The sequence below is a fragment of the Dermochelys coriacea genome, chromosome 17 (genome assembly GCF_009764565.3).
Source record: "Dermochelys coriacea isolate rDerCor1 chromosome 17, rDerCor1.pri.v4, whole genome shotgun sequence".
In the NCBI taxonomy this organism is placed as follows: Eukaryota; Metazoa; Chordata; order Testudines; family Dermochelyidae; genus Dermochelys; species Dermochelys coriacea.
Window position 1 is genome coordinate 7,761,753 of NC_050084.1, and position 23,846 is coordinate 7,785,598.

General features: G+C 41.9%; 1 protein-coding gene across 6 annotated transcripts in view; it reads left to right on the top strand.

The window, feature by feature from the left end:
- The window catches only part of AATF (apoptosis antagonizing transcription factor), a 91,118-nt gene that overhangs the window by 55,738 nt on the left and 11,534 nt on the right, over window positions 1–23,846 (top strand). For 4 of the 6 annotated variants that reach the window (XM_038375925.2, XM_043499566.1, XM_043499564.1 and 1 more), the window contains exons 9-11: window positions 5,190–5,257; window positions 9,049–9,129; window positions 12,749–12,820. In XM_038375925.2, the coding sequence (XP_038231853.1) occupies window positions 5,190–5,257; window positions 9,049–9,129; window positions 12,749–12,820 (221 nt within the window). The remainder of the gene's footprint in view (window positions 1–5,189; window positions 5,258–9,048; window positions 9,130–12,748; window positions 12,821–23,846) is intronic. The other 2 variants (XM_043499568.1, XM_043499567.1) reach the window with 1 other exon arrangement.

A 23,846-nucleotide genomic window follows, 5' to 3' on the forward strand; every position in this document is an offset into this window, starting at 1 on the left:
AGAGCATGGAGATATGGCAACTTCAGGAACTATTTTTTTCTTATGCATATTAGCAATCAAACAATGACGGAACCATTGCGGAAGATGTGTTGATAGATAATTGGACAATCGCCTTATGTTTATGTACCATAGACTTGGATGCAGATAGCCTTCTGCAAGTTAGCATTTGTAATGAAAACTTAAATACTTTAGAGGCAAGGCATTTGTAGTTAAAATTTTGACTAGTGGAGTCTGTTCTAAATAGACCTTGGATTTCTGATGTTTCAGAAACTCTTCCTGCCTGAGATTCGTCAACGTAGTGACACGTGTATTTATCCTCCAAGAGCTTGTGTTCATATATAAACATGCCTTTTAGGATCCTAATTTGGAACAAAGGCAATTATTTGTACTTCTGTGTGCTGGAAAGGACAGTGTCCATATAAGCATTTTCCAGGCTGTGGGTAAGTGGATACTGTACGTGAGGAAGGAATCGTGAATTTTCATAGTAGTAAGTGGAGAAGGGACGGAACAGGAAAACTGCCTTTTACTCTTCAAAGCTGCTGACTGCATTACTGGGCTGCAGTATCCCAGTCTCTGCCAGCACTACCCTGTAGCTTTCCCTATGCACTTGTGTCAAAGAACCAAGATAAGTGTGGACGGTGAACATGACGTTGCTGGAATAGGAAGAAACCACTGGAATGTAGCCACACCATTTCTTCGTGTTTTTAAAACTCTCCCTCCCACCTTGCTTCTGACAGAATATTGACTAGAAACCAAGATCCCATTTTTGCTTAGCCTTAAGGGCAGCCGTTTACAGAGTGGCAGTGTTACACAGGTTTACTGTGTAGTATGTCTGTGTAACACTGGATTTGGATCTTGTATTTAGCTGCCAGAAGTGACTGTGATGAAGTGGGAGAGAGAAACTGATAGATTGTGTGCCAGAAAGATGTTGGGAATCAATCAGATAAACAGGGCAGAGAAATAGCTTGCTGTTTTCTAGTGATAATAAACCAGTGGCCTCTAGTCCCTGCATTTTTAAATGTAATTGCTGTGGAAATAATCTCCCAATATAAGCAAATGAAAAAACATCACGGGAGGTACTTGAGTTGCCTTTTCTCTTTCGCAATAAAATGTGTGACTTTTGAAGGTGGGGGTATAAGTCTCTACTTTATTTAAAAGAAAAAAAACCCTCCGGAGATATTTATTGGTAAATGTTGGTAAACATTAATTTCACTGTATACACACGAACTGACGCAGAAATATTTCCATCGATGATGATAGAAATTCACAGATGGCCAAAATAAGAAAACATTGCTTGAGAACTTGTTAGAATTTGATTTAAGGCTATTTGCTTTGTATATTTTGGTGTGAAGTTGACAAATTTGTGTTTTAATGGTTATCAAGCTTTAACTTTTTGAATCTCTAGATCTGCTGTCATTAAATAATGTCTGACTACCCTCCATAATTTTCCACAACTGTTCAAATTTAAATAATCAAAAATACTAAAAATAAACGTACATTATTATCCATCAAAATTATATATAAACAATCAGTCTAAGTCTATTTAGATCACTTTTTTGAGGGGGGGAAAGTGGGGGTGATTTTCACCTGCTTATTTCAGTGATTTGCTCGTACTGTTGGAATCCACATAGTGCATTAGTTTCTTACATAGAGCAATATTTGAGGACATCTTTTAATGTCACAGCTGTGCAGAGGTGATTGAAAGCAGAGCCTAAGGCAGGCTGTTGTAAATGGCAGTGTTTGGGCGTGGAGGGGAGTGTACTAAGCTGCAGCTCCCTCTCTTTGGTGTTGCATCATGGTTGCACAATTCTTGCCCCCAGAGTTCTGGCGGCCAGCTGGGGTCAGGTATGTTCTCTTTCTTTCACCGTGCCTGCATGTACTCCTTGGGCAGGGTAAGCATTGCATCCAGCACTGTGACTTCTCCCCACCTTACGCTCAAGGGCTTTGGGGGGCAATGCTTGTAATGAATGGAAATCTTTCTGTTGATTGTTATGGTACCTCAGTTAGCCACTGGACTCCAGCTGGCCCTGTTGTGCAGAAGTACAAGGCAGGGGAAGCCCTCCTTAGACATCTTTGCAAAAGACAAAAAGACTGATTCTTCAAAAAGAAAAGGAGTACTTGTGGCATCTTAGAGACTAACAAATTTATTAGAGCATAAGCTTTCGTGAGCTACAGCTCACTTCATCGGATGCATCAGTTTCTTTTGAGTTTCAAATGCCATTTGAGATGCGGCCTGTTGGATTAATTTAGATGAAATATATGGGACAAAGGTGTTAACATAAGCCAGTCACTGTCCATCATTAAACGGTGTTAAACAAGGTCAGGGGTTTGGTATACAGAAACCTCAGCCTGTTTAGTACCGTGGTGCAAACACCATTAAAAATCCTTTCAACTTTTTATTAAAAATACAGAAAAGAACTAAAAGAGTTAAAGCATTTGGAAGGTTAAGTATTGATTAAGACTTTCATTTTAACAACATTTCTTGTTTCCCTTCCCGTTAACTGGAGAGAGTTTTAGAAGGATCCCCCCAGCTTGTCTGACAGTCTCTTAGATGGTATCAAAGATGGTAATATCTGTCCTTTTGGGGAAAAGAGAAGACGTTAATTGATATGAGCTGCAGCTGTTGTTAAAGTCTGATCCTGTTTCATCTCAGGTGGTGTTGGGGATTCTGTTGGAGCTGGTAGGGGTGGTGATGTCATCTTGATACCTCTCTTCGGCCAAACTGGTCAGGGTGTTCCTCAGGATGAGGACAAAGATGGTCCCAGTAGACAGTGGGGGTGACAGCCAAGATGGTAAAGCTTGCATCAGTAGTTTCCATCTGTTCTTTCTATTTCCCTCCCAAAGTGTCCTCTTTTATGAACCCAAAAAGAGAGCGATGGGTAGAATAGCTCATCCCCACATTATTTTGTCCACCGTTGGGCCTAATATCTGACACTCCAATTTTGATTGATTAATTTCTGGTTCCACATCTTCTGTTTTTAACCAAGCATGATTTTAACATAGTCCTTGAACCATCTCAGTAGGACCTTTTGTTGACCGTCAGTCTCCTTTTCCCATCGATATTCGTTATAGGTTATTGTGACATCTTATGAACCTTCACATACTTTTTACAGTTAAGTGCAAATTAGAGTAAATTTGTAGGTTCAGTTATCACAACAGGAACTCTATCACCATGAATGAAACAGTGACATTTTGGAAAAAAGAAAAGGAGTACTTGTGGCACCTTAGAGACTAACAAATTTATTTGAGCATAAGCTTTCGTGAGCTACAGCTCAGCTCATCGAATGCTTATGCTCAAATAAATTTGTTAGTCTCTAAGGTGCCAAAAGTACTCCTTTTCTTTTTTGCGAATACAGACTAACATGGCTGCTACTCTGAAACCTGTTATTATGCAAGTGACATTTTGGGAACTCTGCAACTTGGGAGGTCGTGTTGTTTTTATTTATTGTTCTGTATGTAAGCTATACAGCATATAATATCTAGCTCGTGGTGTTAAACAGACATTGGTCAGGTATCCCAGAAGGCTGCATGCGACCCCCTACTGGCTGCAGAAGATGCACAGATAAAACCCAACCCTTTTCCCCAAAACTTGGAAAGGAAATAGGAAGGTCTGTTTTAGGATCTGGACGCTGGCTGTAAAGCATTCTGCCTTGCTGATCCTCAGAGCAAACGTGATTGCCTTACCCGGGTGTGACTCTTATTTTGTGTAGGTGTTTTTTTAAATGTTAGGAGAGGCAAGTGGGATTACGGGGCAGAGGTATCATTGCAGCCCCCGAAATATAGCCCTCGAAACACCCACTGTTAATGGAAACAGTGTACATAATTCTCCACAGCCTCTGAAAATTCAGCCTCTTTTATACCTCCCAGAGACCAAAGAACCTGCAGGTCAGTGAAGTGGTAGCTGAGCCATTCACCCTGTCTGCTATGATGAGGGAAGAGAGGCCATATTCTATTTGTAAGGCTTCTTTCTAACTAAGATTCTTGGAAGGATCCGAGCGTATCATTCCATTGTAGAATCACCACTTTTTCTGCAGTTCCACCTCCTTTTTTTTTTTTTTTTTACTGCCAAAAGCCACTCAATATCGTGCTTTCAGTTCAGACAGTGGGATCCCCTCCGAGATCACTGCTAATTGTAAATGATAGGAGGCATTGCGTAGCCAGATGTTGCAATACACTGGTCTCATGGAGAGAAGAGGAGGCTAAGGGAAGTTGCTTGTCATATTGGACCAAGTTGACTAAGTGGGTGCAATTCCGTTCAAGACAATAATATTTGCAGTGGGATTAGATGAAATAAAAATGGGGTATGTGCAGGTAGAAATAAACTTCCTATCTTGGGCATGTTTTTTCATATTTGCCTAGTATAAGGGGCAAATAAACGCTTCCTCTGAAGCATCTGAAACTGACGGACAGGTTACCTTACACACTATTGGTTTTATTTTGTATGACAGTTCCTATGCTCCCATGAGCTGCACCTTCATATACCACCTAAGACTGCACTGTTTGTATTATGAGTGTGCCTACTTCACTCCTTAAGCTTCCCTAAGAAATGGTGTTGAATTCTCAAGGATGGCTTTGCATTTTCAGTTACTGGCCAGTGCTGGCTGATCCACCACCATCCCACCCATTTAGACTTAAGATCATCAGTTCATAATCCCATTGGTGGGAGACTAACGTTTGATCCAGTGTGCTACAGCATCCTTTCCCTCTATATCTGCCTGACCTTCTCAGTTGATACAGATGGGGCGGGCTGAACTAATCATAAAATGATGAAGGGAATGCTGCACTAGTCATTGATCCATCTGAAATTAACTGTAACACAATAAGTCTTTCTAATGGCCTTCAGTTATATGCTTCAGTCATGGGGTTTTTTTCTTTTCTAAAGAAGGGGTTAACATGAATTCACCTGCTGTTTTGTCACTGGGTTTTGTTTTATCGATTGTACTTTTTTCAGAGGCGTCCCTGCCATGTCACTCAAAGTTCCTGCTGTCTTGTAAAGCTAGCTGGGGCTAAGAAAACAGTAATGCTTTTGGTATGTGGACAGGGTTTCTCAAAAAAAAAAAAAAATAATAATAAAGGCAGCGAGGCCTAAATTCCACCTAAATTCCTTAGACTCCTTTGAAAATCTCAAACTCAGTGCTGACCTGTGTTTAATGTCCTTTTACATTTGGTCATTCTCTTCCCTCCTCTAGCTCCTTCGAGAACTTATAGAACGGAAAACCAGTTCATTGGACCCCAACGATCAGGTGGCCATGGGCAGGTAAGTGATGAGCTGTAGCTGTCTATATTCTGTGTTAACTAGCTTCACCCTACAGCCACTTAGATTTCATGAGTGTAAAACTTCCCAAAAGTTCCCAGTCCTGCTTCTTTATGTGTGACGGGTTTCCCTTGGGGTGCCACCTAGAACTGGGGTACCACTGAGCCCTCTGAACCACCAGCCTCGGCTCCCTCTGTCCCTGTGCTGCTGTGACAAGCTTCAGACCCACTCCCAGTTCTAAACTTTCACCAGCATTCACACAGGTAGGGACACACCCAGCTGCAGTTACATGCAGGCTCTTTGACTACCCACTTCACAAACCAACAGTAGAAAGGCTAAAGTCAAGGTAACTGTCAGCTCCCCAGGCACCCCTCCCCCCCGCCTGGAGCATGAACCCAAAATTATACCATCTTGCACTGCACAGGGAACTGTACAGCGCAAGCTCTTAGAGTTCACCCCCCACTCCTCAGTGTGGAGAGGAAGATGCAACAGACTTTGCCCCTAGAGCTACAATTTCTCATGCATTTCACTCCAACGCGTTGGTTTAGATAAAGCAAAAACAAGTTTATTAAGTACACAAGATAGATTTTAAGTGATTATAAGCGATAGCAAACAGATCAAAGCAGATTACCTAGTAAATAAACAAAAACGCCAACTAAGTCTAAGATACTAGAAAGATAGGATATAAATTAGCAAATTCTCACCCTGGCTGATGATACAAGCCAGCTGCAGATTCTTAAGGCACCAGCTACACTTGCTTTGCAGCTTGTTTCATATACAGGCTAGAAATCCCTTCAGTACTGGGTCCAGTACTTCCCATAGTTGTCTTTGTTCCTCAGCTGTTTCAGGAGTCTTCTTGTGTGGGGAGTGAAGAACCACCAATGATGTCACTCCCTACCTTATATAGCTTTAGCATATGGCGGGAACCCTTTGTCCCTAACCTCAGTTTGTGGAAAAACACTGACATCCCAAGATGGAGTCCAGAGTCATGTGGCCTGGTCACAGGCCCTGGCACACCTCGCTGAGTCATAGCAGCTATTACTTACAGGTCATCTGGAGCCTTCTCAGGAAGGCTCACCAGGTGATGGATAAGTTTCTCCTAAGACCTATTGTTTTCCCTAATGGCTCATTGCCCTGAATAGGCCCTTCCCCACTCACAATCTAGACTTAAAGCATCTTGCCTAGTGGGCATCACCCAGGTGTAACTACATTTGAAATACGTAGTCAATATTCATAACTTCAGATACAAAAATGATACATGCATACAAATAGGATAATCCTATTTAGCAAATCATAACTTTTCCAATGACCCCTCACATGACTTATCTTGTACAAAATGCATCATAATTATGCCATAATCATGTCATGTAATAATAATACTATGAAGAATATGGGATGCAGTGTTACAGTGTGGTTTTGCCATTGATTTCATGGGGAGCAGTTGGGTGTAATAACAAGATGATTGGTTAAAAGCAATGGCATAATATCAGCTAGGCAGGGTATTCCCAGTGAGGACTCTATGGCTCTGGACCGCATTGCCGGAACTTGTATTTGCTGGCCTTTATGTTGCAAGGCCCCACTGGTTTGCCAAACTTGGAGAGGTAAGGGGGCTTGATGTGGGGGAGGGAGGAGGCTGGGATATGCTGGACTGGGAAATGCTGCTGGGATGTTAGGTAAGAGCAGCAGCTTTTGTTCTGAGCTTGTAACAAGTCTTGTAACAAACTTTGGAACTATTGAATTCAGCTGTTGGTGCAGCACCTAGAGGAATGGTTATAAATAAATAAAACCGATAAATCACCCTAATAATAAGTAATGGCTTAAAGATGATGCCTGAAAGCATTATTACTCTTTTGCAGCCAGACTTATTTCTTTTCAAAGCCACCTGCACTTTTTCTTGCTTTCAAGACTTGTTTTTCCTGTCTGCCCCAAGTTTGGGGAAAAGTCTTGCTGTAGCCTGACAAATGTGCTCTAGATGAAGCAACAGCTCACTGGTGAAATTTGGGATCAGATTATCAACTGTGATTTGTCATCATATAAGGAATCAAACCTGCTGTATAATGTAGGGTTCCCTTGTATGCACTTTCCCTGCTGTTTAAAAAAAAAAAGAGAGAGAGAGAGAGAGAAAAGGTACAGTACAATTAAAACAGCATACGGGAATGTTTCCTGTATGCCAAAAATAAAATGTATGCTTTGAGGGGAAGCTCTTATTTCTTACTCTAATTCTGTGGCTAGAAAATACAGAACAGTCCAAAAACTGCTTAATGAACAGTATACATTTAAATAGCTACAGACCATAATTTAGAAAAGCATAAAAGGAAAGGAAAGCTGAAAATGATAGAATAGAATTCTCCACTGAAAAGTGATATGGGGATGTGTGTGTATAGGGGGAGAGGAAGGGAAAATGTTTTATGAAATTTTGTGTTGGTGAAATAACTTTTATCCATGTGAAATATGATTTGAATTTTAGTGCAGTAGGTCAAATTTATTTTGTGTATGTCTGGAATATTATGGAAAGCTATTCACTATAATTTAACATGGCATAGCCAAAATTGCATTTAAGTGGTGATTACATTGTACATTTATCTGACTTTACAGTAAAATAGATTACAGTAATTAAGATTATATTAAGATTGCGGTAATTGGATTTTGCTAGATTTTTTCCCCTGATGTTGGGTTTTCATTGTATAAATCAGGTAAGATGACGCTTGTTTCTTTTTTTAAAAAAATGTTTGTAACTAGTAGCAGTTTATTTCCCCCTGTGGAAACTTCTTTGACTTGAGCAAGCTCTGTATAAGGAATTGGACCCTCCCTTCTACATAGTGATGGGGAATAAGCAGCACTTTCTGAATTTGCTTGTTGCTTTCCTTTTGTTTGTTTTTATTAAAATATGCCCTTAACATTATGCAGTGGTTTTGGTGGGGGATTTGCCAGTTATTATAGTCAGAGGTAGTGGGAAAGAAACATTCACTTGTAATTTTATATACGTTTTCCAAAAGCCTGGAAGGAGACTAATTCAAACGGAACTGTTGTATAATGTTAAATCTGTTTATGAAGTTAGTATAACCCTCCCCACTAAAAGAACCAGCTACATATGTAGCTTATGATAAATGGAGAAAGGTAAACAATCTATTCTACTGTGTGCTTTCTTTATACAAAATACAACTTATTGTAATAGCTGTTGCGGGGGGAGGGAGTAATCCTTTAAGGGTTTTTACTGGCCTTAGCATTTCTGTTTGATGAAGAAAATCTTTTGAATTCTAAAGATTCTTTCTTTAAAAAAAAAAATCAATAGCCAAGAAAGAATAAAAACATAGGGCCAGATTGTACCCACTGTGGCTTTTTCCTGCACATGGGATGTGAATTTCCATTGAATATTAATCATTACATCAAGACCAGGACAGCTTATCTGTCTCCCCAAGAATGGCTGGGGCTTCAGCCCCTGAGATCTGTCAGAGTCCATTGTCATCTACACATAGGCTCTAATGTTCCCTGTGCTCTCCTGTTTGTAGCTGTGTACTCCTCCTCAGAGGTATTTCAGTACGTAGTATGGGGAGACTGGTGTGTGCTAATGAAAACTAGGGCAGTGTTAGCTTGCGATAGGGTCCTGTACAGGGCTCAGGTGAGGGACAGTGCCACAGTTATTTAGGATACCAAAGAACAATGCTGTGGGCATTTGAGCTTTTAAAACTGTGTTTCCATGGTTTTTGCCATTGTCACCTTGTGATTCTTCCTAAAAACTGGCCTGATCAAACAGCCCTAGCAATGATACGTAACCACCACTTTGGATTCCCCAGGCAGTGGCTGGCCATCCAGAAGTTACGAAGCAAAATACAGAAGAAAGTGGACCGAAAAGCCAGCAAAGGAAGGAAAATCCGGTGAGTGGCAGCTTCTTGAAACTACAGAGAAGTAACTCTTGTCTCACCGGTTGTAACCTGACTGCCCCGTTTTGGCACCGAAATGTGTTGCCAGACTTGTTTTGTGCTGGCAAGGTAGAAGATGTTGCTCTGAGACATGCCCGTTGTGGGGGGAGGGAGCTCTTAATGAATCTAAACTAGCTATCAGTTGGATATAATCAGAGCGGGAATTGCCCAAATCAGTGCTTACAAGAATGTTGCATTGGGCATAAAAAATGCCAGGGAGAGACTTTCAGAAATGCCTAAGAGATTGAGGGCCACAAGTCCCAATGGAAGTGAATGGGACTTGTGCTCCTAAATCCTTTAAGGCTAGATTTACAAAGGTATTTAGTTGCCTAAAGATGCAGGTAGGTGCGTATGCCTGCGTTAGGCATCTAATTGTGGCAAACTTTCAATAGAGATGAGGTGAGTGAGGTAATATCTTTTAATAAACTTTCAATGGGAGTTAGGTGCCCATCCAGGTTAGGTGCTCTTTTAAGTCCCAGTAGCCACCTATCTGCATTTTTAGGCACTTCAGTTCTTTTGCAAATCTGGCCCTAAATTTTGTGACCTTTTCCTTCTAATGTTTGCATTTGCAAACTCTTCCAGGTTGTGTGGTGAGAATGGAAAGTGTGTAGAGGAGCTGGGGTTTGTTCCCCTTTGCAGAGCAGGTGCATTGCTCTCCCTGAGTTCAGAGCGACTACATGATTTGTAGTGGAGGAGGTATTTGTAGCACAGAGGCACTCTGGAAAGCTGCACTGCTTCCTGAAAAATCTGCAACATTAACCATCCTTTTGTGAGTAAACTATAAATCTCTAGTTTAGATGGCATCTGATAGAAAGTCAGTGGAGTCAGTGTGGGTCAGGCCTGGCATAGCCATTTTTAAGATAGATGTCATAAGATAATTTATTAAAAGAGGGAAGAGCTACTTTGTTGGCCTGAAAAGCCTGTAATTATTGACTATCAATATTCTATTCTGTCAGCATCACACATAATTGGATATATTCATGATTCAGTCAAAACTACTGACAACATCATACAACTGAGTCAGACTCGTAAACCTTTAGGAATAATGGGGCAAGTCTCTCACTGTGTGTGATCCCTGCACTTCGGAATTCCTGAGAGATCAGAAATCCCTCAGTGTCCATGGCTTGTTACATGTTAGCTACCTTTTAAATAAGAGTTGCACTGACCCAGGGAGAAAATATGAATATATAGAGAAGAAAAAAATATATATTTGCTGATGTATGTGATTATTGCACGATTAAATCCTATCATCTTTCCAGGGCAGTCTAGTGGAGAGGGCTAGGAACCAGGCGGACTGGGTTCGATTTTTGGTTCTGCCACTGGGTCACTGTGTGTGTGTGTGTCTTGTCTTGTCTTGTCTTGTGTGATTCACTAAATCTCTCTGCACTTCCATTTCCTTCTCTGCAGAACATGGATAAATGTCACTTATCTTTTGTAAAGCACTTTGAGATCTGGGTGCGAAACATGTTATGTAAGCACTAAGTATTAATTGCTATCACTTATCATTGTAGTCCATCATCATCATACTGCCTTCCCGCACCTTTCTGTGCTTTAAGATGTTTGGATGAAGGGCCCTGTGTAAGTGTAAAAGGCTGCCGAGGTTTCTCTAAGCATGTTTAGACGTGCCTGGCCTCTTAGCACTCCAGCGAGGGAGATGATTGCTATCCCCATTTTACAGATGCGGAAACTGAGGTACCAAAGGGTGAGATGAGACTTACCTAAGGTCACACAGTTAGTCTTGGCAGAAAAAGAACCCGGGAGTCCTGCCTCCCGAATCCCTTCTCTAACCCGCTAGACCATATCGCTTCCTGAGTGGATATCTATGAGTTATATATTTCTACTTGTCTTGGAATAATTGTGCAGTGTGACTTGGGATGGCTCACTATGTTGGTAATTTAATACTTAAAATCTGGTAGACTGGGGTTTTGGAAGCTCACATTTTAAAAGTGTGAGAGTAAGTAGAGCTGGGCAAACAATTAATGGTGGACAATTTATTAGCGTGATTAAGCCCTTTTTTCCAATTCACAAATTGTACCTGAACATACTGTGATTTGTATGAATGTATTAATAGTTAATATCACTTAAGTGAACCCATAGAGTGAAATATGTTTTCTTATTTCATATTTCATCCTATTGATTTTTTGTTGTTCGTAGCATTTGTTTGCCCCAAGGCACGGTATTATTTCTGTTCCCTGATTGGATGACTCTGCAACGTTATAAGAGGGTGATTGCTTCTGTGAGGAATGACAAAGACCCGTGTTTGTGTACAAAGGTCCATGTTCTAGGGTGAATGTGTCTATTTGCATGAAGAGCCATTCTGCAATATTCATGCAAGCGAAAACTCTCTCCAGGGAGTGTTCCTGGATAAGAGAACAAAAAGGACTGTAAAGGTGCCCAAGTGGAAGGGTGGCTTGTGAATCCTTTTGCCTGCTATTCATCAAGATGTAAGAATAGGAATGACTTGGGTAAAGCGTTTCGAACTTAGGGAGCCAGCAGAATAGTTTCCATAGAAAGCTGCTGGGTTGGAATCTCCTGCTCTAAAGACTAAGGGTGTCTGTAGTCTGTGTCTGTAGTCTGTTTAGATTTTATTAAGAAGGTCCCAGAGCATGAGGGGTGAATAGACTTCTGCAAGGTTTCAGAGTAGCAGCAGTGTTAGTCTGTATTCGCAAAAAGAAAAGGAGGACTTGTGGCACCTTAGAGACTAACAAATTTATTTGAGCATAAGCTTTCGTGAGCTACAGCTCGCTTCATCGGATGCATTCCGATGCAAGACTTCTGCAAGTTTCTGACCCAGTGGGAAAAACAAACTGGGGATTGGGCTCTCACAGGTGCAGTGTATCCCTGGAAGGCAGCTTGTTCTAGCGGACAAGTAACTGGACTTGGAGTCAGGAGCTCTGCCATTGTGTGACTTTGGGCAAATCCCTTCATCTCTCTGTGCCTCTGTTGTTCCCTGCCCATGTCTTTGTTTGTCTGGTCTTTTTATATTGTAAATTGTCCAGGAGAGGAGCTGTCTCTTCCTATGTTTATATAGCTGCTAGAACAATGGAGCCTCAATCTTGGCTGGAGCCTCTAGGTTCTACCATGACAGATAATAATAATAAATGATGGGAGATTGGTATTGTGGGAAAGCCTCTCGTAATCTAACCCTGCTCCCACCAGTGGCTTTTTGTTTGGGCACTAGTACTAAAGAGTAACTAGGACACTGTTAGGGGAGGAAGTTGCACACAGAGTCTTTAATTCGTCAGAGTTTTCTGTCTTGGAATAAAGTTCAGGTGCAAGTATACTGGTCAAGGTTGCTGGAGTGTTTTCGCTTTTGGCTGTGACAAAAAGTGATTTGTTTGTTGTTGCTCGTCCACTGTGTGGCATATTTATCATCTGACCTTTTTTTCCCCTCTTGTTAACGTTAGGAAGGGTGGAAAAACTACCGACTTGAAATAGGGAGTCATTACGCATTAGCCACCAATGGAGCCAGCGTTTCCATTTCAGAGACTGGGACATTTCAGTGCAGGCAATGCCATTTCCATTTCTTTAATAGTTACTAATGTGCTGTCTGTTTATTTCCTGCCTTATTCAGGTATCATGTCCATAGCAAACTGGTGAGCTTCATGGCACCTATTGACCACTGTACAATGAATGATGATGCCAGGTGAGTAATAGATTAATTATGGTTCTCAAATGGCTTCATGACAGCATGATATTGACCTGTTCTTCAGTCTGTCGCCCTCTCCATTTCTTCTTATCAGTTAACCATTTGTCACTGGCATCATAGCCTGGGTGTCTTGGCCACATCTGTCCAGGCAATCTAGCTGAGTTTTCACTCCTGTAATTACTGTAAAACCAAATGAGAAGTTTCTATAAATCTTGATGCTGACTCCATGATTCCTGCTTTAAAAATCCCCCAGATTTTAAAATCTCTTCATTTTGGATCATGATTATGGAAACAGAGAGCGAAATTCCCCAGTGTCCATTGGCTAAAATCCCAGTTTAGAAAAATAATCAGGCCTTTTGCATCAGGAGTGGAGAGTTATACACTATAGTCTTGTGACATTTACATAATATAAATGTACAGTACAGCTAACAACGAGACGTAGTACCAAAAGAAGGAAATTCACTTAAAAGATCTAAATGATCTATTGTTTATTCCTATTTAAATAATAAAAATGTCTATACAAGGCTGTAGGAGCCCTAGCACATTAATTAGTAAAGAAAAACAAAACAAAACAGTGTAACTATGAGCTTGTTTGCTGGTAAGTGTTTTTGTGGGAGAGAGGTGGGCGTAATTTTCCAATGGATGTATGTTTCCAATATGTTGCTTGAGAGATGCTTTTCAGCAGGTTCCTCACACAGGCATTTGATCTTAACAGTTAGAGAGATGCCCATTTGTACGTTCATCTGTCTGGAATATGGCAATCACGCTTGTGCTGTTCCTAGTCAGGATCCTTTTGGATAGAGTTGTGGGAGTAATGTGTAATGTTCAGGGGTCCGTAGAAGTGTCAATAGGTGCCAATAGTGACCTGGAAAAGGCTGCTTTGTGGCAACTGGTAAAGAAGTTGAATATTGCTCTGTTTTTAACACATTAGGACCCCATTTATCTGAACAGTGTGACTGGTTGTTTGGATAAACAGGCAGGCTTTTTCTACACACATGATGCGCAATGGGAGACCTAATAGAGTTTCAGGTAATAGGTTTTCAGGTAAGGAATGTTTAGAATAACATGAGTCCACTGTATTTACCAGAAAGAATTATTGCCTCTGTCCAGCAGTTGAGTTTCAAATCTCCATGTCTCAGGTTCTTCCCTGACCCTCCAAAACCATAACTGAGCAGTGTATTGCACAAGGCTTTCTGGATGTGGCCAGCCTGAAGTGAGTTGCGGTTAGTAGTGAGTTCCCAGGGTGAAACCCTCCTGCTTCCATCTCCCTCACGCATCACCCTGGAAGTTTAAGCATGAATGTTTCAGAGGCTCACAGGTTATGTTGGTTTAGAGAGGGAATAGTGGTCCTTGTGGTAGGTGAATAGTTGGTGGGCCCCGGGTCCTTTATTGCTATGTAGATCATAATTGGCATCTTCAGTTTCACCGACAGGTTTGCTGTCAGCCAGCCTGCAGCATGAGAGTAACATACTCATGCCTTGCTACCTTGCCCAGAAAGGCTTACTAGCTTCAGTCTGTGCTGCTCAAGTTTCTAGGTGGCCCTGGCAGGGACCCCTGCAGTGACATAGCTTAGGAGTAACACAGGCATTGATGTCCTTGGCAGGCCTTGCAGCACAGTGGAAAGATCACAATCTTTTGGCCAAAGCTCCGTCATTGCTCGATTCTGCCTGGAAGAAAATTCGAAAACCTGGTTATCCTCTTGACCCCTTACAATAAAGGGAATGCGTTGGAGACGCAGACTGAATATTCCCATTCGCCGATCCACATGTATGCCTGAAGAGGGCTCATTTCATAGAACTTGGGCTGTCACTTCTTCCATGTTCATGGCTTTTCTGTAAAGATAAGGGTAGACGCTTGGTTTATTTTCACTTTTAAGCTCTATTGTCATTAATGGCTCTAGGGGAAAGGCTGAGGTTGCAGCAGCAAATTCTTCCTTTCGTGACTATTTATTAGGAAGTTACTCACCTTGTCACAGGGACAATGTCGGCTACTTCCTTTTTATAGGTTATTTTGCATTCTCCATTTTTTCTGATGACCTTTTAAAAATGCATTCACCTATGGGTTTGTGAGAAGTAGCTTGAGGTGAGAAGAGGTTCATGCATGAACTGATGGGCTGGGGGAGACATGTACATGTGTGTGTTTGGATGGACAGGTACGCTTATATACTTCTATTGATGAAGGCCACGATTAGCGTTTCAGTGTTAGCGTTGGCACTACCAGCAAAGATATGCTTATAATGCTGGAACTGGGGGCTTTGCCTTTTGGGGTGGCCCAAAAGGGAACCAGGCGGGAGATGTTAAAATCCACATGTTTCTATAAACATGGGAAAAGAAGTACCTCTTGCTTTTAGATTGCAAAAATCCAGCCTCGGCATAAACGTGGCCCTAAACTAGTCTCTTCTGCCTTTCTTGTAATGTGCTTCTCTCACTACCCATGTCTTCATTTATTTATTTTGTTTTAGCATGATTAGTGGGTGGCATGGTAGGAAAAAAAAAACAACCCGTGAGAGCTGATACGCATCTTGTGCATAATAATATGCTAGATTCTAATATTTCTCTATCCCAGTATTATCTCCAGTTGACTGGCTGTGACTTATGCACTGAGAATTTTAAATGAGGTTGGGGGTGTTTTCCATTTTGTGTGTGTGATATATATTCTCCTATAGATTAATCATGCACACCTCCCCATGCACACAAAATGAAAGAGCCTCAATTTACCTGTGTGTGTGTGTGTATAAGTATAAATAAAAGGGCTGATTATAAGAACCTGGGAATTGTCATAGCATGTTGGCTCAGCCCTGAGGTGATCTTGCCACCACTTTGTCAGAGTACAGCAATTGTTTGTTCCAAAAGTTGCACAGAACAGCCTGCAAGCTGAAACCCCATACAGAGCGCACGCCAATGCTAAATGCATTGGAGCAGCCTGGAGAACAGAGCAGTTCAGGATTAGCAACAACCTATCACACTTTACTGGGCTGCTGCCCTCCACCACCCACCCCCACTACTTTTCAGAGAGGCACCTTGACTCCTAAATAAACTGCAAGGGGTCCAGCTGACCCTAAGAACCTATTGCAGCTAATAGGATGTTATCTATGTTATGCTGTGTCAACATAGTTATCATTGTGGTGGGGGAGAGAGTGTTTGACATTTGGTTTACTGAAAGCATCTCCTGGGGGCTTTCACCACTTATAGCAGGTTATTCTATTGCTTGCATGTTTTACAGGTTCTTTCTCTGGCAGGAATGGGGCAGCAGCTGCTGCTGCTGCTCATTGCCTGGCTGTGTGAAGTTATTTCGGTCATTAAGTTTATCATCCGCTTTGGGCCTGGTGTACTTTTTAATGGCATTGAAGTTACTCAGCTGGGTTTCTAGTCATACAGAATGTTCCAGCTAGCTTGTCCGTGTGTTACCCCCAGACAGTTACCAGTGTGGGTTTTCCAGCAAATGTGCCGTTGGATTCTAGCTGGGTCTTACCTACACAGGCTTCTACAACATGCAAGATTATACTTCCAAAATATACAGAGGCAGTGTAGCCTAGTAGGTGGGTGCTGGACTGGGAGGGAGACCTGGGCTCTATTCCAGGCTGTCCCACTGGCTTGCTATTTATAGTGCTGTAGTGTGAGCCCAGGTCTGTAGTCCTGGGCTCTGAGACTCACTTCTGAGGTGTGTGTTTTGTTTTTTTTTTCCAGTGTAAACATGCCCTAGAGATCTTTAGCACCACACAGCAGTGTTAGACAACAGAGGAGGAGAGGAATGTAGCATCCAATTTAAACTGTGGGTGAATTTAAAAAGGGAAAGACACTATGTGCGTGAACATGGGAAAGTAATGATAACACAAGGTAGTAAAAGGTAATTTTATTGTTTGCAAGTGTGAATTACTAAATTGCTCAGATGTCCAGAGGCATGACCCTAAAGTAAATAAAACCCTGTACCATCCTATATTGTAGTCTGAAAAGGTTTAAACCAGAAACAAGTTTTTAAGCCTAAAGAAGGCATTAATTGTTAGAGGGCTAGGGAGTGGGGGCTGTAATAAGATAAATGAAATAGATGAATGTATGCATAGGCCACTTGGCGCCACTCTGACAGTGAAAAGGGGTCTTAAAATGACAGATTTATGCTTACATGTACATGTGAACAATGCTTACACCCAGTTGCCATGTAAAGGGACCATCTAGAATGGCGTAGAGAGACCCTGCTGTAAATAAGAATCCAGGTCTCCGTGCTTGTTGGCCAAATTTGCTGAAGAACAAAGTGGCAAAGAACAGATCCATTTGAAGAGAAATAACCTTGCGCCTGTCTACACAAATGTTTAGTTCTCAGCACGCTGGGATGTGAATCTACCTTGCCTCTTTGAAACGGGATTAGATCAAAGCACATTAACACACTGTTAATGTACGTCACCAGGGTCCATGTGAACAGTCCATGCATGGCAGGCTAGTACAGGGTAGATTCGCACCCCAGTGTGCCGTGAACTGATTGTTCATGTAGACAATCCCCTCGTCTCTTGCTGGCCAGCGTGCAAGGAAAGGGATAAGCAGTGACTCCTGAGTGGTAAACACCAGAGCGAGATGGAATATTGTTTTACATCCTGAATTTTAGAAAAGAAATGTACAAATACAATACAGCCTCTTAAAGTGCTTTGTCAACATCACTGCCACGTTCCTTCTTATTCTTGCTGCTGCTTGGAATAATAGAATTTGTGCAGGCAATTAATCTTTAGCTTGCCACTTTTTCATGCACCCAAAACACGGGCACAGCTATTTAACCTCGTATTCACATATATTATGTTGTAATGTATGGTACACGGATGGCCTCCAACCTTCGATATTTAAACCCCCTTTACTATTATTTTAAAATATATATTGAAAAGGTGGTTTTATAGCTATTTTAGGGAATGCGCGTGTGTATAGATTTAGATTTAAGATTTAAATTTATTTATAGTGTCCTCGTGTTGGGATTTGTACACCTATCTGTAGTATCATCACCACACCCCTTTAAAATAGGGAAGTGTTATAAATCCCCATTGTACAGACGGGGAACAGAGAGAGAGAATGACTAAGTGACTTGCCCAAGGTCACACAGGAGCTCCATGGCAGAGCAAGGAATTGAACCCAGGCCTACCAAATCCCAGGCTAGTGGGATTTGGCCACCGGGCCATTCTTCCCGTTCAAGAGGCCTCAATGGTTAGGCACCCAGCTCCCACTGAAAGTTCCCACTGAAAGGTAGGGAATTGTCCCTTTTACAGATGAATAGAGGTTACAAATCCAGGCCTGGAGGAGCTTACCTATCTGTACGGAAATGAGTGTGGTTTTTGTTAGGGGTGACCGCACAAGGCCTGATCCTGCAACTGATCTAGTCACACTAGTAAGCACTACCCTCAGGAGTAAACATTACCAGGATTGGGCCCTTGATTAGTATGATTGTTTATATTGTGCATTTTTATTAGTATAGTTATCTGAGGGTCGGAGGGGGGGTATATGTGGGTGTGTTTCATGTAGCTATAATACATATATTCTCAAAAAACAAGCAGCTTGTCACAGTGTTTCTCATAATGATACTGTCCCAGTCATGTAACAACATTATTATATCCTTGCTGGAAGTTTGAAAACTTGCACAAAAGAGTTCCTTAAAGATATAGATGTTTGGCCCAAACCCTCTTATCTCCCAAGAAGACAGGCTGTTCTGACAGGTGAAACAAGAGTGGGCAAATATGCAACATTGATCTAATCAGTTGGAACAAGAGCAATATTTTAACCGGTGCTACCTTTTAACAGCATCATTAAGGGCTCTCATTACTCTTTTATTAGAGGCTGACTCTATTTCTTATCAGATTACAGAATGAACATAACTCATGGCACTGATTTGATCTCTTGTTAAAGAGGATTACAGTTTTGCATTAACTTGGATTGGCACGGTTTATAATTCGCTTGTTGATACACCATGCTGGCGGTGTCACATGTTTGACCCCCTCCTCAGCTGTGCTGCAGGGAAGGACAACCATACATCATGAAGTCAGGAAGAAGCAAAAACCAGCCACTCTCTCAAGTGCAAAGTGAAATTCAGAGCAGGGATTTATACCATCCAGGGGGAGGGGACATACGTGTTAGCTTTTGGATGGGTTATTTACAGGGGCAAGTGTTTCATTGTTTCAAATCAAAACTTTGTACTGGCCGCGAGGTGGATTTGTGTGAAGAACAGGCATGTAGAAATGTAATGGGATTCTGTCACTGTAGAACTTTCCATGAAATATCTCCTCTGGTGGGAAAACTTCCTTCTCTTAAGGGAGCCAAGGCCCCACTGAGATGATATAACTTTTAGCAAAGTTTGTGCCCAGTTAGTGACTTGGTCTGTGTCATCACATAGCATAGTTAACACACTCTGGGTAGTTATGCCATGTGTCTCCTTGCTCGTTGTTTCCTGTTAAGGCTGTAATACCATTTGGCTGTGTAGACAAGTGCCTCCAGCTATGTCTATGTAACTGGATTAGCTGATCTGCTCTTCTCCCAGCTCTCTGTGCAGTGTATATCCACAGTGCGTTGCCCATATGTGTGTATTTCTTGCATGCACGTGCTGCCCTGGTATGGGGGGAAGCTGGGCAGGTTATTACAGACTGCACTGAAACAGACGTGCACAGGCACTGTGTGGTGAGTGAGGCTGCACCAGCGTAATCATGATATGCAAAAAGGTGCTCCGTGGACGCACCGCTTGTGTGGGGATCCAGGCAGTTGGAGTGTGCCATGGCCTGGTTACAGTAGTGTGGTTGTACCTCTAATGTAGAGGGGGCCCATGACTGATGACCATCTCTGATGACTGAGCCTAACTATACAGTAGATCTAAAATACATAAATATAATTATATATAAAATAAGAGTGTTTCCGCCTGCAGGCCTCTGGAGCCTGCGAGATTTCCCTCCCTCTCTGTAGGAAGTAGTGTTCTTGTAGTGCAGGCATCCTCAACCTCCATTCAGGCCCTCACATGGCCTTCTGCTGGAAGTATTAATTTGCAGCATGTGTAGAGAAAAGAGGTGATGGCACAGGGTGCAGTGCAGTTTCCTGCTTCCCTTGCTCCCTAAGCAATGAAACTGATATTGATGGAGCTTATTTTAATGTCCTTAATAGCACTTCTGTAGCCCCTTCCATCCAAGAACCCCATTATGAGAAACCAAATTATATTAACCTTCACAGCACCCCCCTGAGGTTGGGAGACATTTATGGAAATAGACACACAGATAGGTGGTGGGAGAGATTTTCAAAAATGCTCAGGGATTTAGGAATACAAGTCTCATTGGAAATCTATGGGTCTTGTGCTCCTAAATCTCTTAGGTGTTTTTGAAAATTTTCCCATAAGCCACCCTTGCCCAGGAAGTCCTTGGCAGAGTCAGGAATAGAGTCCACAGGTGCTGAGTTCCAGTCTGGTGCCTGACCCCCAAGATCACCCTTCCCTTCACATATGTCGGATGACTTTTGTAAGAAAACTCTGACAAGTTTTACAACTGGACTGTGAAACATAGGAGTCTGCTTGTCATATCCACATCCATGGAGCGTGTGTGTATGTACAGTCACCTCTAAAAAGTTTTGCAGTGAGAGGCTTAAGGAGCTCAGTCTGTTAAGCTTATCAAAAAGTAGATCAAGAGGAGACTTGTTTATGGTGTCTAGCATTCCCGGGGAGGAACTAGCAGGTACTCAAGGGCTGCTTAATCTAGTTAACAAGAACCAATGGCTGGAAGCTGAAGCCAGTCAAATTCAAATTAGAAATAAGACACTAGTTTTTACCCGTCAGGGTGATTAACCACTGGAACAAACTACCAAGGGGAGAGGTGGATTTTTCATCTTTTGAGGTTTCAACTCGAGACTGGATGCATTTCTGGAAGATAGGCTTTAGTCCAGCACAAGTCATTGGGCTCAGTGCAGGGGTGAGTGAGTGAGGTTCAGTGGCTTGTGTTATGTAGGAGGTGTGAGTAGATGGTATAAGACCCCTTTCGGCCTTAACATCTATTAATCTATTAAAGTAATTCAATCACCCCAGATTCATCCCAACAAAGACCCAAGGCCCCCTCTCCCATAGGATGTGTGCCTGTATTTTTAAAAAGAGCAGAATAATGGAATCTCCTTCCAACCTCTCAAATTTCCAAATGGCTAGAAAAATAAAATTCAGCTGATGCCGTTCATGGGCCTATTTCTTACTGCAGTTCTTTTGTATACGATGCAGGGGTAGGGTCAGGCTGGAAAATGGTTCTTTGGTCAGTGCTGAGCTGTGATTCTTGTCCTATGGCATCATCAGAAGGATGTGTTTGCTATGAAGACTTGACAGATTTTTTTCCTCACAATGAGAAAGGTCCAAGCCAACCCTTGCAGCATGGTAACCAGTACAGATGTAGTATGCAAATTTACTGTTATAATTGGTGGCTTGCTCCCTTCATGCACTAATGAGCTCTTCCCTAATGGCTTTGAAATCACACTGTGCCTCTGCCCAGTAAAGTCTGTGGGAGAACTTCCATTGGCTTCAGTGCAATGCAAGCAGAATTGGGACCTTTTGGTGTTTGAATCATCTGCCCATAAAGAGATGGGCAGGAGACACTAAATGTGCATTAGGGCCTGGATTTTCCTGACATTTAGAAAGGGAGGGAGCTGGGATTTTGGTCCAAGGCCATTGTTGATGATGCCTATCGACTATATAAAACAGCAACATGAAAAATCTTTCTAGATTGCAGAATTTATGAAAACACCTGATCCTTATTTTTGTTGTATCCCTACTGTTATCTGGACAAATTTGTGTGGTGGTGGTGGACAGCTGCATATGTATAATATATGTATTACATGTGGTTGGTGTATATATACTTGTGTGTGTGTGTGTGTGTGTGTGTGTGTGTGTGTACACATGTGTACAATATATACACAGGCACCACAACCACACACAATGCATGTTATACATGGTGTGCTTGGGCACGTATACAATTATAGACACATGGTTGCCTGGTTGTACTACTATCTAAGAACTGTTTTAACGAGTCTTATTGCTCTACAGTTGTTCACATCGAAAAGTAACTATTTTGTCATCTTAATAGACCCATGAATGGTATTCACTGAATATTTTTTCCCATGCAGTTTGAGATTGGCGTAACGTGGAGAAACCCAGTTATCTTTCATTGCGCTGTTCTTAATTACAAAAAAATCAGTACACACTTTCTCATGTGTGCCAACAGTCTCGCGTTTGTCTCCTGAAAACGTCGTGGTAGACTTGTTACTACTGGCAATTTTTAAATCGTCAAAACATACACTCTAGTTCTACCAGAGCGATTGGGCTTGAATCGTGAATTGATTCATGTAGCCTGTATAATGCAGGATCAAATGTATGGTCATGGGTACAAACCCAGTCTACAGTGAGAAGGCAGTTCTAGCACCAGTCTTTGCCAGTATGTTGAAAAAAGCTAGAGATTAACTGGCTGCCAGTGAGATACTGACTTAGACTGTTTTGCTTGGGTTTGACCTGGGTGACATGTTCTTCTTAATCAGCATTCCTTACTCTTGAAGTTAGTGCTATTGCTCTGTCAGTCACAGCGCATCTCACTGCGAGCGGTGGGGGTGCGTAGTAGGAAATCCTGGCATTAAAGAATTAATTTACTTCCATTACATAAGAGTTTAAAAAAAAAAAAAGTTCATGAGATACCAGCCTTTACTCGGCACACTCCCTGTGTCTGGTATTAAACCACCAGGAGGCTGGATTAATGGAGGAATTTGGGCTCTCAGGCTGTCAATCCAGCACCTTTCACGAACACAGAATTTACTAAAATAAATAAGATAAACCAAAGTGACACTTTCTGGAACTAGTGAGTCAGATGCTTCTCTCTTGCATATGTGTAAATCCAGAGGAGCTCTACTGACTTCAGTGGAATTATTCCAGATTTACATAGGCATAACCAAGAGGAAAATTTGGCCCACTCTTTGTGGGTTTAATCCTGTGACTCTCATTGATTAATGCTAACATCCAGGGTAATCCATTTGAATATTTCCTTCCCCACCTCTCCCTCTAGGGGAAAAAAATTCTGCTGTCTTGCGAATGAGCTCTGTTTCCTAAATTACACCAGGGGGAAGGGTTAAGCCCTGTGACAGTTACACTGTAGCTTCTAGGAAGAGACCCCTTCCTGGGGCTTGTTGACATTGCCAGGGTCTTCTATTGTAAATATTGGCGGGGAACTGTCACTCCAACACTCTTGCAACTGTCTCAACCTGGCCGATTCATGGTTGGACTACTGTGAGAGCTTGTGACAGGGTGTGGTGGTGGCCTAACAATAGACCTTCAGCTGCTTCTGAATTGTTTGGAACTCCAGCAAGGCGCATGTCCTCCTGTGAAGCACAAACCGTTCAACTCAACTGTTTTCTCTGAGGCATCGGGGCTCCCAGGATGCTCTTCCCACAGCTCCTGTGCATCATTTTGTTTGGTGGGCAGTTTTTGTTTTTTTGTTTTTTGTTTTTTACCAGTAGTTTACTCTTTTTAGAAATTGGTTCACGTATAAGCAGTTAAGCATCTCCTGGCTTTTAACTATAGTTGTTAAAGGGGTTGGTATTTGAACAAGGAGCTTCATCTTTTCAAAGCTGGCAGTCATGAAAAAGAAAATGTGACCCTGGCTAATGCCAGTTTTCTGGAATCATCAAGCCCTTACGTTTAATATTCAGCGTACTTAGCAAGGAAACAAACTCCTGAGTTATGGAAATTTCCTTTTTAAGGGGGGGAAAAAACTGTTAAGAGCAGCAAAATGATTTGTGAGATTGCAAGATCTCCTTTGTGAGACAATTTGTCTTCTCCTGCATCAAATCTATTATAAAACAGTCAAGCTGTGAAAGAGGGAAATCATTCCAGGAACATGGAGTATTAAAGTACACAAAGAAAATTCCCCTCCTTGCGTTTTGTGTATGTACACATACGGTGTTACAGTGACTAATCTACTCAAAGAGTGGTTAAAAAAAGAAAGGAGATCAGAGAGGTAAAATTTTTAAAATTTATGATGGGAATTGCAACTGCCTATGTT